Genomic DNA, 14,058 nt, shown 5'->3' on the forward strand with positions numbered 1-14,058 from the left:
TCCCTAGCCAATTCAATGTTCTTTACTCCCCCACCCTATGGCTGGTAAGCAAGATGCCAGTCTTTCCTTCTGTTCCATGAATTCCTACACATCCTTCAAGGCCCAAATCCCATCTTCCAAGATGCTTCTGCCTTTCCTGAACAATCTTTATTACACCCCTACACATTAGTTTCTCTTTCTCAACACAACACAAATATAGTTGACCGCAAAGGCACACAAGTAAAGCACACACACTTTCACTATACACAACATTTTTGTCTCTCTTCCTTGCAAACTGGGCTGCATACATAGTGTACCAAATGTGCACATCTACACACGCACACAGGATACCACACAGCCATCGGGATTTGGTCTCCGCCTGTTTACAGCAGAGACAGAGTCTCTTTCTACCACACCAACATGTGCGTGCAACAGGCCCCAAACGCAAAGCTCACACATCGTACATATACATCTACACCCATTTTTCCTGTGCCTTCCTCTGTCACTCAAAACACTTCACGACATGCATGCAGTTTCTCCCCTGCACATACAAACGCACATGCACAGCCCGCCATTGGTCCTTCTCTCTGCTTCCCTCCCACCTCCTTCTCTCAACTCCTTTCTTTCTCTCTCTCTCTCCCTCTCTCTCTCTCTCTCTCTCTCTCTCTCTCACACACACACACACACACACACACACACACACACACGGAAGCACTCAATAACAAACCCCAAATATAGTCAGTCTCCGTCTTTCCGTCATATAAACACTCAGGCACGCGGGATCCATCCCTCCCCCGCTTTTGCTGTTTCTCCTCTCCTCTCCTTTCTCCTCCCCTCTTACACACATACACTCCACACAAACACACACACAGCTGCAGCGCACTGGGTCACACTCCTGTGCAGGCGCCAGGCAGGAGACAAAGGTCGCTGAGGCTCCCGGTGCGCGAACCCTGCACCTCCGAGCCGCTCCCCAGGCTCCGCCTTTCTCCAGCTCGGGTCCTTGATCTCGGCGAGGTCTGGACCCGGCATCCGGAAGTCCGAGCCCGGTGGGCTCCTGCGCTCCGGGGTCCGCCAGCCGCTTGGCCACCGCTGGCAAGCCAAGGGTTAAAGAGCCGGCGGCGGGAAGGGGGTGGGGGGGGCCGGCCTCTGGGTGTGATTGGCTTCGCGGCCAGGGCCCCGCGCCCCGCTATTGGCCCCTGGCCGGGTCCGCCCCCCCCTCCCCCGCTCCTGGAGACTGGGCGCCGGAGCCGCGCTCGTCCGCGGGGAGCCGAGCGCGCCACCCGGGCCAGCCAGCAGCGCAGTCGGGGTGCGCGGCCGGGAGCCGGAGGAGGCCACACGGAGTGGAGCGCGCGCTATGGTGAGTGCCGCGACGGCCCATCCTCGACGGTGCCGACAGTGACGCGGATGTGGGGCCAGGGGCCGGCCTGGTTCCCGGGGGGCTGGGCGCGGGCTGCAGCTCTGAGAAGGCGTGGAGTCTGGGGGCGTGCGGGTAGGGCTCCACTCTGGGCGGCGCCTCGCTTGGTTCCGTCGGGGGCGGCCACGCTGAGCTTGGACCCGGCGGGACGTGGAGGGCTTGGGGTGATCAAATCAGTTCGGTTGCAGTTCTGGTTTGGGATGTCTGGAAGCCCCTGGACCTGGCGAGGCTTGGAGACCTCGGTTATCCAGTTGGGTCTGGAGCGGGGGTCGGGGGTAATTCCGAAGGGGCTGGATCCAGTTGGACCTGAGTTTCTCAGGACTCCGGGTCAGTCTGGGCCTGAGGCTCGGCTCGGGGCATCGTGGATGGCCGTGCCAAATGCGTTCAGAGGGGTAGGTTGAGACCCTCTGGAACTGCCGATCCTGCTAAGGCTGGAGGAGGCGGAGAGTGGAGGCTGGGCAGCCAGGTTTGTTGTTGGCAGAGACCAGGGGACTCTTAGGAACCCTTCGCCCAGCAATCTGGTCTTCCCCGCATCTCCCAGTGATGGGTCCTCAGAAGAGGAGAGAGGCAATGGCCTCAAGGAGAAGGGAGCTGGGGAGGCAGTTTTAGGGTGGGGGTGGGGGTTCTGAAGCCCCAGGGGAGAAACCCATTTGGGCCAGCCTCAGCTTTTGGGGGCAGTTTTAAGAAGAGGCCTGTCCCTGGAAGGAAAGCCAAGACCTTCCAGTCACCTCTCTAGGGCCTGATGATTGGCTCTCCGTCGTGGGGGCCAAGGCCACCTTCTGACTTGTCTTTGGTTTCTTTTCCCATGGACAGGCTCCTCTGATTCTCTCCGAGCCGTGAAGTGGGCGCAAGTCCCCATGCAGGGCTGGAGTGGGCATGTACCGGTGATGGTGGTGGCTGCCAGACCAGGGTTATAGCTACCACTTCTCTGTGGCAGAGCTGCCAAGCCTGAGGGGGCCCGGGGGGGGGGCATGATGGGACCCCTGCAGACGTGAAGAATCCAGCAGTGACTCCTCAGGGCCAACTCCTGCTCCTCCCAGAGCTGGGGTCCCCTTACCACACCCCTTTCCTCCTCCCCCACTAGCATCCGCCTCCCCCTCCACCCCGACTTGCCTCTGCAGAGTCAGTAATAATGAAATTATGACTTGACTCCACACCCAGAGGTGCTTGGAGCTCATCTTGGATGCAGCCAACCTCCCCGGGCAGGAACCTCTCCCCAGGAATGCTCTGCTTGGGCCGTTTCGGGGGCAGAGCTCCCTCCCTGTGGACCCGCACTTGACTTCGGGTCTCAGAATATGGGCAATAAAAGGGGGTGAGACTTTGGGGTCATGTTGTCTACTCTGCCTCCAATCCTGGCCTGACTTGTTGGTCAGAAAGAAAAGTTTTTCCTCCTTAAACTCCCCCACCAAAGAGAGGTCACCTTGCCTTGGTGACATTTTTCAGAGCCTATCAGGAAGACCCCAGGCTTTGGCATCAGACAGATTTGGGTTCAAATCCCAGCTCCTCCACTTCCCCACAAGTTTTATCCCCACCTCTGAGTTTCCTTATCGGTTAAATGAGGTGAGTCTCAGCTCACAGGGTTGGTGTGGGGATTTGGTGAGATAACCCGGCGAGAGTGCTTTGCTCAAATTCAGCTTAGGTTTCTTTCTTGTATAGCCTTAAAGCTCTAATTGAGTAGTTCTGCTTGACATCTAACCAATGTGCTAATCTGGAAAAAGGATTGAAGTTTATCACGTAGTAGGGAGAAAAAGCAGGCAGTGATACTAACAGAATTATTCATTTGTCCATCATTCAGCAAAGGTTTATGGAATATTTGGTGGTGCATGATATGTATCCTGTGCTAGGGAGGAGAAAAACTGTCCTGAACACCATGTTCAGGAAGCTTCTATCGGTCCGTATCTGTACAGATGCTCAGGTGAGGTGACATATCTTTGGGAGAGTAAAGACATCATGCCAGGCCGGGGATCCCTCCCAGCTGGAGAGATGAGAGAAAGCTTCACTGAGCAGGTGACATCTGAATGGAAAGATCATCAAGGTAGGAAGACCTGTGGGAGCAGAGGACCAGAGGTGTGAGAGCACAGGAAATGCTCTTTGAAAGGCAGAGTGGGGCTTGCCTGGCACCTGGGCATGAGAGCCAGGGAAGAGGAGAAAGCGGACAAGGGAAATTGCTGGGCCCAGAGACAGAGAGTCCAAGGCTCAGGCTGGCTGAGAAGGTGGAGCTGCACTATGGATGGTCGACCGGCATGTGGGTGGGGTACAGGCTGATGTCAGATCGCCCCTCCCCGCCCCCATCATTTTGGTTTTCCTTAAACACTAGTCCTTGTGCTCATTCCTAAGGTGGGGGCGACCCGGGGCTGCTAGCTAACGTGTTTATTCCTCGGATCTCCTGTTCCGTGGGGTTTAAACAAATCCAGCATTCCCTCCTCTCCAGCGGCCAAGCTTCCCCTGGCCCTCGGGTTTCTAACAGGATTCGGTCGGAGAGTGTGTGTGCTGTTTCCTGTTGTCCTGGCTGCCTCTCCCTGACGGTCCCCAGCTCCCCACCCAGGTCTCTAACCCCTTGGCAGGTAGTCAGCACTGTTCTTAGAGGCCTCAAGTGGAATCCCCACCCCTTGCCCGCCCAGTGCAGGCTTGGGATGAGGGTTCTGAGCAAGCTTTTTCTGTCTTCTGTCTCCAGTTATCCTCATGCCACTCAGCAGGCACAGGGAGGTGAAGGAGATTGCCCAGGGTCACACAGCAAGATAGTGCCAGAGCAGCCAGGATGTTTGGAGGGTTGCCAGGGGACAGGTTGGGGGGTGGGGGGTGGGAAGAGGTCCAACCCAACCTGGGCTGTAGTCTACTGTTGTGGCACCTTGAGATTGTTCCTTCATGTTCCAAGCTAAGGACTGAGCTTAAAGCTGCCGCCGAGGGGAGGGAATCATCTTTACTGTAAAAGGCTGAGTTGAGGACAGCGTCCAGCGCCTAGATCTGAGTCCCGGATGCACCACCTACTTGCTTTCCCACCAGGTGGGGCAGGTTTGCTCCCTTCTTGGGAAGCCTGTGTGGGGTTCACCGAGCATAGGAGGACTTTTCCCTGGGCGGCCGGGCCTGTGCTGCTAACCAACTGGGTTACTTACTTGTGTTTCCTTACAGTTTTTGGTAAACAGGCACGTTGTCAACTTTTGTTAACGCTAAGCGCATTGTTTCCCAGAAAGAATTGGAGAGACCAGGCCTTATCAGGGAGGAACATGATTTGAGGGGTAAGAAGGCTACAGCGTGGGTTTGGCAGAAAGTTTCAGGCATTAGCGGAGATAACCAGCTTGGCTAAAGTCCACACTTTGATGTCTGTAGTGAGGGAAGAACCAATAGCAACTGTTTACGACTTTTTGTGTTTCCTCTCAATTTTTTCCCTTTCAGTTAACGAGATAAGCACACCAGCTATAGTTGAAGCGCTCCATCCATCCATCCATCCATTCATCCACCAAGCAAATTTGCCTGGCATCATACCAGGCTTTGGGGCTGCGGTCAGTGTGAGGGAGGTGGGTAGGTCTGTGTCCCACAGTCTGGCAGATGGGCAGTATGGAGCAGGAAGTGCAATTGCTGTTACCAAGGAGACATGCAGGGTGCTATGGAACAGATAGGGAAGCCTGGCCTGGGGAGCAGAAGAGGCTCCCTGAGGACTCGACATTGAAGCTGTGGCCTAAAGAATGAACGGGACCTGGAGAGCATTCCAGGGACAAGAGGCAGTTATGGGCAAGATGAGACAAAATACGGTGCATTTGAGAATTAACTCATCTGAAGGCCCTGAAGGCAATGCTTGGGAGGTGGCCAGGGGCGGGCACGTGCAGGGGGCGTCTTCTTAAAGATCTGGGGCTCCGGCCCTGATGGGCATGGCTCTGTGGGTTGGGCATCGGTCTGCAAAGCTAAAGGTCCCAGTTCACCACCAGTGAGGGTGCAGGCCTGGGTTTCGAATTCTGTCTCCCATCCAGGAGTGTATGAGAGGCAACTGATTGATGTTTCTCTCTCACACAGATGTTTTTATCTCCCTCCCTTCCCCTCTCTCTAAAAATAAATAAATAAATTCTTTAGAAAGAAGATTTGAGGTTTCATCCCAAGGGCTCTGGAAACCCTCTCGCACTCAGAGGAAAGGGTGATACACAGCCGACGTGCGTTTTGAGATGGTCACCCAGGCTGCTTTGTGGAGAAGGGGGTAGTGGGGGAGGTGCCCGAGGCTGGGAAACCAGCTAGGAGGCCGCTGGAGTGGCCCTGGGAGAGACGACTGTGGCCTGCCCTCTTTTGTCACAGTCCTCTCCACCCCACACCGCACCCCCGTCCTGCTGCCCAAAATGGGCAATAGAGAAGAGAGGCCCTGTTCCCAGAGGCCCCACAGAGCCCCTTTCCCTGTGGACCTTCTTCCTTGCGTCCTTTCACACAGACAGACAGACAGACAGCAGGGCTGCGGGCCTCAAGGAACTCCAGTCTGTTAAAGGAGAAAAGCCAAGTTCCCAAATGCCTCTGAACAAGGTAGAAAATGGTAAGTACCCCCATGAGGACGCAGCTCCAGAGTCACCCTGGCTGTGGGTGTGTATCAGGGGAGACTTCCCAGAAGAGATGGCGTCTGAGCTTCAGTTAGTAGGCGGGAATGTTTCCTAGGAGCCAAGCCTTGGAGAGGTTAAAATAAGGAGCCATTAAAGAGTCCTTTGAAGAGTTACAGTCTGTGGGACAAAGTTTAATGAACAAGCTGTGCTGATTGAACCCCGAGTCTGGGGCCTGGTGGATCTGTCCGTCCCTAACCCCTGAGGGCAGGGGTGGCTGGGACATCTGCAGGCCTGTCTTGGCTCAGGAACCCCTGAGGGCTCCTGGGGCTTCTGAGGGGCCACGTTTCTGGAGAATATTCAGGACGTTATCTGGGGGAGTATCTAACTTCAGGACCCAGAGACAGGGAGGTGGGCCTGGCTGCTCGACCTTCTGAGAACCACAGAGTGCTTGCATTAAAAGGGGATTCATAACTGTCCAGTTTGAATCCTCCGCTTCACAGGCGGGAAGACCGAGGGGCCAAATGAGCATCCGGCATTTGCCTGGCGCTTACATGTAACCTTTTCGGTCTTCACACCAACCCCAGAAAAGTGGGTTTTTCCCCATTGTAGTTGTGAAAGTGATCAGTGATCACCTCGGGAATTGGGGACTGGAACTAGGCAGTGGCCCCTGATGCCTTAGGATTCCAGTTCAGTCCCAAGATGCCACTCCATTCAGCAGAAACCCAGCCTTCCTGGGAAAAGGCCCTGGGGACAGGGATGGAGGAGGATGAATCAATTAGGCCAAAGGCCTTGGTTGCTGGCTGCGGCCCCACGTGGGCCAGGCAGAAATGCCAATCGTTGTCTGTCACCTTCATACCGCACCTGACAGGAAAGCCCTCTGCTCCCCTTCACCTGCTCTTCCTGCCTCCCACTGCCAGTTAGTGGCAAAGCTGGGACTTAAACCCAAGCCTGTGACTCCCAGCCCAGGCCCCGTGTCCCCAGCTCCTGGCTGCCTGGAGGCCCCAGCTCGAGTCTTCAGTGGCCCCGACTGGAGCTGCCCCAGACTTCCTGAACACTTGCCCCTGTGAGCAAGAGGAGCAGCCCCCGGGGTAGAAGCCGCCTCTCCCTCATCCTCCTTCCCTTGCGTTCCTCTCCTCCTTGGAGAGGAAGGCTGGAGGGCGGGGTGGGTGACAGCCAGGAGGAGTTGGGTTACAGTGTAAACACCGACATGTCAATATTTACCTCAGCCTGGAACCAGAGCCTCCTGCTCCCTGCCTGCCTCCCACGAGCTGCCCGTCCAGGTGCACGTGGCCTGGCTCCGGGGCTGTGATCTGGTGGTTGAAAGCAGTGCCCAGGGTGGGGATCTAGTATCCAGCCCAAGCCCTGGCTTTAGTGTTTCGCGGGGCTCTGAGCAAGGCATTCTCCCTTGCTGGGCCTCAGTTTTCTCATCAGTCAAATGACTCAGCTGGGACAGACTGACTTAAGGGGCCTTTTCAGCCATGGCATGTAGAAGTTCCAGCATAATCCTCTGGCTCAGAGCTCGGACTGGAAGTTGGCCAGGCCTGGGTTGGAGTGCCGGCTCTGCCACTCCCTCACTGGGGACTTCGGCGAGTCACTGACCCAAAGCTGCGTTTTCTTCATCTGTAAAAGCGGGACCCTCATGGTACCTGCTTCGGAGGGCCATTGGTGAGGATTAATGAGATGGCTCTCGACAGAGTTCTGGGCACAGGATGAGAACTGAATGCATGGTGGTCGTAGTTATTTCAGGTAAACATTTTATGATTCCCTGAATCTGGACATTCCGTTGCGTCACTTGGGAACTGGAGCCAAGGGTGGGGACTGTAACCTCAAGTCCTCCCGGTACTCGGGCCACAGGCTGAGCGAGGGGAGCCCAGGGTTTGAGGAAGCCCCTTGGTCAACATTCACACACACACACACACACACCCCGCTCACACACACAGCTGCCCAGCCTCTGGGGTTGCTTTTTACTGGGCTGAGGTCCAGGGCAGAAATGACCTCAGGGACGCATGGCAAGCCGTGATGGGGTGAGGGAGGGTGGAGGAGGTGGAAAGGAGAGGAAGGATGCATTTCCTAAGCAACTTTCACAGAAGCACCGAATCCAGTACATGAGTCGTTTCCTCCAGCTGGCAGAGGAGGGGGCGTGGGGCGGGGACTGGCACCCTGGAGGTGTGGGAAGGGGAGGGCAGCGAGGCAGGGCTGCCCGTACAGCAGAAGTGGGCCTTGGAGACCAGTGGGCCCGGGCTCAAACCCAGCTCCACTGTGGTTTGCCACGGCACTCTGGCCAAGTCCATTACCACCTGTCTGAGCTTTGTATTTCTCATCTCTGAGTTGGAGCTTTTGGGGCCTATTTTGTACGTAGTTGGAAGAGCTTAACCAGGTGCTGTTTCAGAAGAACCCAGCTCCATCCCCACGCACAGGGGGCTCAGGGCCTCTGCCGCTCTCATCAGCATGGCAGCAAGAACCACAGCCAGCCCTCTTCTGCCTCTCTCTACGCCTAAGAGCAAGATGGCGCCTTTTTAGAAACTGTGGTATAGTTTACTTATGTGAGATGCACATACCTTGTATAGCTCAATTTTTGCAAATGTACCACCACCTCGGTCAAGAAATAGAACATTTTCACCTCCCCAGAGTTTCCATGGGCCCCTGTCCGTGAGTCCCCCTCCCCAGCAGCCGCTGACCTGCTTTGCGACTCTGGTTTTCCCTGGTTTTGACCTGGATCCGCATGAATCCGTGTACTCTCGGTCTGGTCTCCTTTGGCTTCAGCCAACACAGAATATTCTGTAGCTTGGCCATGCTGCTGCTGGGCCGGCATCGGCTCCTTTCTCAGGCTGCCGTGTACCCACTGGGCAGATGTATGTGCCAGTGTCTGGGCTGCTGTGACACTCTTGTGTGTCTCTTTGTGGACCCAGGTACCCGTTTCTCTGGAGCATGTACCTAGGAGTGGAGCTTCGGGGCCAGAGGGTCCTGTGTTTAACTTCGTAGAAACCGCCGTGTGGCTGGGAGGGTGGTGTGTGTACAGGGTGTGTTGCTTACTTCTTTGCTAACCCCGGATGAATGTTTTTGAAAGAAGGAAGGAATTTGATTCCTTTCTTTGTCTTAATGCTTCAGATCTGCTCTGTGGGACCCTGCCCCTGCCCTCGGGGCCTGGCAGCTCTGGGTGGACCCTCTGCCTAGACGCTGGGCTCTAGGTCACGCCTTTGGGTTGCACCTGGCATTTGTCGAGGAGAAGGTCCTGCCAGGCCTGGAGGTCCCAGGCCATGAGGCTGTGTGACCCCTGAGGTTGTGTGATCTTCTGCAAATCTTTCCCTTCCCTGGTCCTCAGTTTCCCTTCTGCAGAATATTGGGTAGGTTGATCAGTTTCCTGAATTTCTGGTGGGCTCCCCTCATTTGGGGGCCATTTGCTCTCTGCTTCCCCACCCCTGGGGTGGCGCCTGTCCCACTGGTGAGCCCCACCTGTTCCATATCTCCGAGGAAGGGCCATTTGAGAAAGTGAGTGGCTCTTCATTCTTGGAACCCTCCCTAGGAGCCTCACTGTGAGTCAGCCCTCCCTGGAGAGAGCCCCCAGCAGGAGCCCCTGACATGGGAGAACCCCTTCCACGGAGGAAGTCTTGACACCTGGGCGTGAATTCTGCCAGTTCCTGGCGCTGTGACCTTGGGCAAGTCACTGTACCTCCCTGAGCTCCAGCAACCTCACCTGTAGGGTTGTAAGGGTAAAGGAGGTCCAGCCTCACTGTGGGGACCAACGTGGGTACGGCAGCAAAATCCCTGGCCTTGAGGAGATATACTCTAGGAAAGGAAGCCACACACGACACAGGCAAACCAACCGAGAGATGCCTTCAGAGGAAGGAAAGGAGAGAAGAGTGACGTGGTAGGGAGGCGCTGTGAGGGGGCGGGGCTAGCCTAGATGGGTGGGCAAGGAAGGAGGTGATGACTGAGCTGCGACCTGAAGGCTGAGGAGGTGGCAGTCGGGCCAAGATGTGGGAGAGGAGGATTCTGGGCCGAGGGGGACAGCAAGGGCAAAGGGCCCTTGAGACAGGGATGTGGGCTGTTAGGGGCTGTTATGGGCAGCAAGAAGGCTTATGTGACTGGATAGAGGGAGCGGGGGTGGGGGAAGGATTAGGAAGAGGTGGCCACGGAGGGGCCAGGGCATACAGGGCCTTGTCAGGCGCCAGGGAGGTTGACATTCCAGTCTAAGATTGGTGGGAAGGTGCTGCAGGGCTGCAAGTCGGGGGATGGCTCCGTTTGGTTTGTTTTAGAAAGGTCCTGGCTGCTGTGTGCAGGGTGGACTGTAGGGGGCAGGAGTGAGGCAGGGAGAAGGGTGCCAGGTGAGCATGGGCTCAGTACATTCAACTGTCCTGAGAGCAAGGAGGCTTCTTCTGTCACTCCAGGATCTGGGATTTTGGCAGCATCGTCAGAGGACGTGAGAGGGTGACGGGGCATCGCAGAGGCTGCGAAACCTGGCAGCAGAGCACGGTGGGCACAGATTACCTTTGGAGCCAGTCAGGTTTGTGTTAAAACTTGAACTCAGACTTCCAGGGCGAGTTCAGGATTCTCCCTGAGTGACCACATTCCCACCACCAGGCCCTGTGACCCAGAGAAATGGGGCCGGAAGGGCATGGAGTCAAAGCCTGCCTCCCCCACTTCCGCACACCCTGCTGAGAACGGAGGGCAGAGGAAGTGATGGCCACAAGGGATCCTCAGCCCCCCTGCCCTCTGGGCTGCTGCTCCTACCAACCGCTTCAGGGAACCCTGTGGCTCTGTGGTTTCTGGGTGTCCCGGCCTGATCAGGGGCAGGAGGCAGCCATGAGAAGGCGGTACTTCTTTCTTTGCCCTGAGTGTCAAGTGGGTGTTTACCCAGCATCCTGCTGGGCTCCTGGGGTGGTAGATGGAGGGAGGGGTGGGCAAGAAAGTTCAGAGCCACAGAAGGGCTGGGGGCGGGGGGACTCCGATGTCATCGAGACCAACATCCTCACAGGGACTGCGCTGCTCAGGAAGGGAAAGAGACTTGCCTACACGGGTGGGTAGCAGCAGGACTCCCCACCTAGTGTGCCTTCTGGTGAAAAATCTGTGTTTTGGAGCCAGACAGACCTGGGTTCTAGTCCCGGGTGGCCTTGGGCCAGCGACCATCTCGGAGCCTCGAGTCTCTCACGTGTGGAATGGAATGGCTGCCACACCTTTCTCATGGTCGTGTTGCAAAGAGCGGTCGGAATGATTCACGGAAAGCTGTAAAGCTCATGGGGCGGTGCACATACTAGGTCGTCAGCAAAGGGGAGCTCTTATTAACGTTATTACTGTTGTGGTTCTGTCCTTCTGAGCCTCACGAAGAGCTGGAAAGGACACCGTGTGCTAGCCTTCACTTAAGTGGCTTTCTAGTTCTGGTGAACATGGATAGGCAGGGAGGCGAGGAAATCCTCCTTGTAGGCCCACCTTACTGCTTACACATGTGTGCGTGCGTACGTGTGCGTGCACGGCCTAGGTGGGATGAATGGGGCAGAGAGGCACTAAACGCAGTCCCACACGCTCACTAATTCCTGTTTGTACCGTGTGGCCCAGGGGTTAAGAGCAGGGGCCATGGGATCAACTTGAACGTGAACCCTGGATCCACCACTTATCTGTTGTGAAGGCCCTTTTTTAGCAGGTAAAATTTCCTCTCTGGGGCTGGGCTGCCCACCTGTGAAGTGGACATAGCAACTCCCTGCCCAGCGTGGCCGCAAACATTGAGGGGGAAAGATCCTCCGTGAGCACGATCGGCGGGTACCCAGTTCTCCACTCAAAGGGGCGGTGGCACTAACATCAGCACCGACATTGGAACCTGTCAGGCCTGTTCCTCCTTCCACAGCTGTTCTCAGGACCTTTCTTTCCTGCTCTGTCTCATGAACTCGGGGTCAGCCAGCCTAGCTGTGAGTTGCACTTACTTCAGTGACCTCAAGCAAATTCCTCGATTGTCTGTTTCTGCATAAGTAAAAGGGGAATAATAATAGCCCTAAGCTCACCGAGTGGTTTAAACAAGCAGCGTCATTCCCGACGTGTACTGGGACCCGTGCCCGCCGAGCAGCCTCACTGCCTGGTGCTGGGCTCTCCTGCCAGGTGGGCTTGTGCAGGAGCAGAGCCCCCCACCTCTTCTGTGTGCCCAGTGCCTGGCAGGGATGGGATCGGAAGGGATCTGGGGCCTCTTGGGATTAGCACTGACCATGGGTGAAGAGTTAACCAGGTAAAAAGCTAGAGAGGAAAGGATTCTAGACACAGGAATGGCGTGTGCCAAGGCCCTGAGGTGGGTGACCTATATAGCTCGTTCAGTGTAGCTGGAGTGGAAAGCGAGGGCAGGAGTGAGCTGAGGTGAGGCTGAGAGGTCACCAGGGAGAGGGGCCATGGGGCCATGTAGGCCAGGTGAGAGATTTGGACTTTATCCCAGAGCAGTGGGAAGCCTTGTGTGTGTGTGCGCCCGCATGTGCTCGTATTTTCAAATCAATAAATGTTAGGTTTCCTCTTTATTTTATTTTATTTTATTTTATTTTATTTGCACCAGAAGACCCCACCGAAGCCTGCAAAGGAAGAAGAGGCAAACATTTCTAATTGTCAGGGTGGAAGGCCCACTGGGCCGTGGAAGGGGTGCCAGCAGGGGAGATGACAGGACCTGACTTGCCCTTTAATAAACTCACTCTGGTGCTGAGCGGAGATGGGCTGGGGGAGGGGGTGGGGAAGCTGGTGGCAGATAGTGGCGGGGGAGGAGCAGGCGGAGATAGTGAGGGGTGGGATGGACAAGTTCTCTGTGGCTGATGGGGATGGGACGGGGATCCTGCCCACACTGCTCTGACAGGAGAGAACGGAGCCCAGAAAGGTGTCTGAGCAGATGTGGGTCAGGGCCACACAGCTCTTCGGTGGCAGGGACTCTCGTCCCAGGTAGGGGCCAGATTCTCGGTAACTGGCTGCATCCCCGCCTCATGCTTCCCAGCTCCAAGCCTCCTGCTCTCTCCCGGACACAGCCTGGTAGCTGCAGGGGAAGGGAGGGTTTACACAGACTCTGTCTGGAAGCATCAAACAGGGAGGGGCTGTGCTTTTGACCTACAGATTCTTTTCCTGTGACCTCTGGGCCTCCGAGCGCCTCCCCGGGCTTTGAAGGAGTCCACGGAAGTGGGGCAGGGGGTGGAGGCTGGAGCCGCCCTGCACAAACAGCCCCTCGCTGTGCAGCGGTGGGAACCGTCTGGGGATCTGGGGAGGTGCCCCGCCTGGAGAGAAAGGAGACCCAGGGCCAAAGCCTGGGCCTCTGCCACTGGGGTCTCCACAGTAGCAGAGAGATGCCTGTCCTCCAAACCTCGCTGCTGGTTGCCATTTCAGATTTCCTTTTTCTTTCCCCAGTTAACCCCACTGGGCAAGCAAGACCTCTGAGATGTTCAATTAAACGAACTTGTAACTTGGCAGGCCTCTCCTACCTTCCACTGGTCTAAGCCATTCTCTCCTGGGATCCAAGATAGCTCCTATCTCTCTGTCATGAACCTCTTCTCCTCTGTATCTGAATCCATTTCTCCTCTGTATCTGAACCCACATTCTCCTCTTTGGGGATCAGGCCCTCCTTTTTCTTGCCAGGTTCCAGAAACCTGCTGACCCCTTAGGACTCCTCTCTCTGGGAATTGCCCCTGGACCTTGAACCCTGGCCTGACTTCGGGTCCTGGGGCCTGGGTCCCCTGCTCCCCTGGAGACCAAGCACCCCCCTCACATGCACCACAGTCTCCTGAGGTCCTCTGTACCCCCAGGAACTGAACCCTTCTCACCCTGACACAAACTAGGCACTCGGGAAATGGATGCCCCTCTTCCTTCCATGCCCCTCGCTGGCCTCCCACCTCGTGGCCCCTCCTGAGCTCCCGCTGACCCCAGGAAGGATATTTTTGCTCAGGGAGCCACGTGCTCTGTGGCAGCGGAGCCTGGGAAGCAGCTATCATTGGCCGAGATCATTGGGCAGGACAAAGAGGGCTGGGGGGGGGGGGTGGCAGGAAAAACCCTCAGTGCTTCTGGCTCAGTCCCCCACTGCCGATATCCTGTTGGGTCGGGGTGGGGGCAAGTTCAGGACAAGCCAGAGAAGGCACTCAGTTATGGGAACCATTGCACTGGGGGGAAGTGGACGTCAAGCTGGAAACGGGGTAGACAGGTGAAAGA

The 14,058-nt window shown here is 56.4% G+C and overlaps 1 protein-coding gene across 1 annotated transcript in view; it reads left to right on the forward strand.

The window, feature by feature from the left end:
- Positions 1 to 1,246: 1,246 nt before the first annotated feature.
- The window catches only part of ECE1 (endothelin converting enzyme 1), a 96,684-nt gene continuing 83,872 nt past the window's right edge, over positions 1,247 to 14,058 (forward strand). The window contains exon 1 of the mRNA XM_037032876.1: positions 1,247 to 1,336. Within this exon, the coding sequence (XP_036888771.1) occupies positions 1,334 to 1,336 (3 nt within the window). The 5' untranslated portion in view covers positions 1,247 to 1,333. The remainder of the gene's footprint in view (positions 1,337 to 14,058) is intronic.

Source organism: Sturnira hondurensis, unplaced genomic scaffold (assembly GCF_014824575.4).
Source record: "Sturnira hondurensis isolate 20B ecotype Veracruz unplaced genomic scaffold, ASM1482457v3 Scaffold0021555, whole genome shotgun sequence".
Taxonomy (NCBI): Eukaryota; Metazoa; Chordata; class Mammalia; order Chiroptera; family Phyllostomidae; genus Sturnira; species Sturnira hondurensis.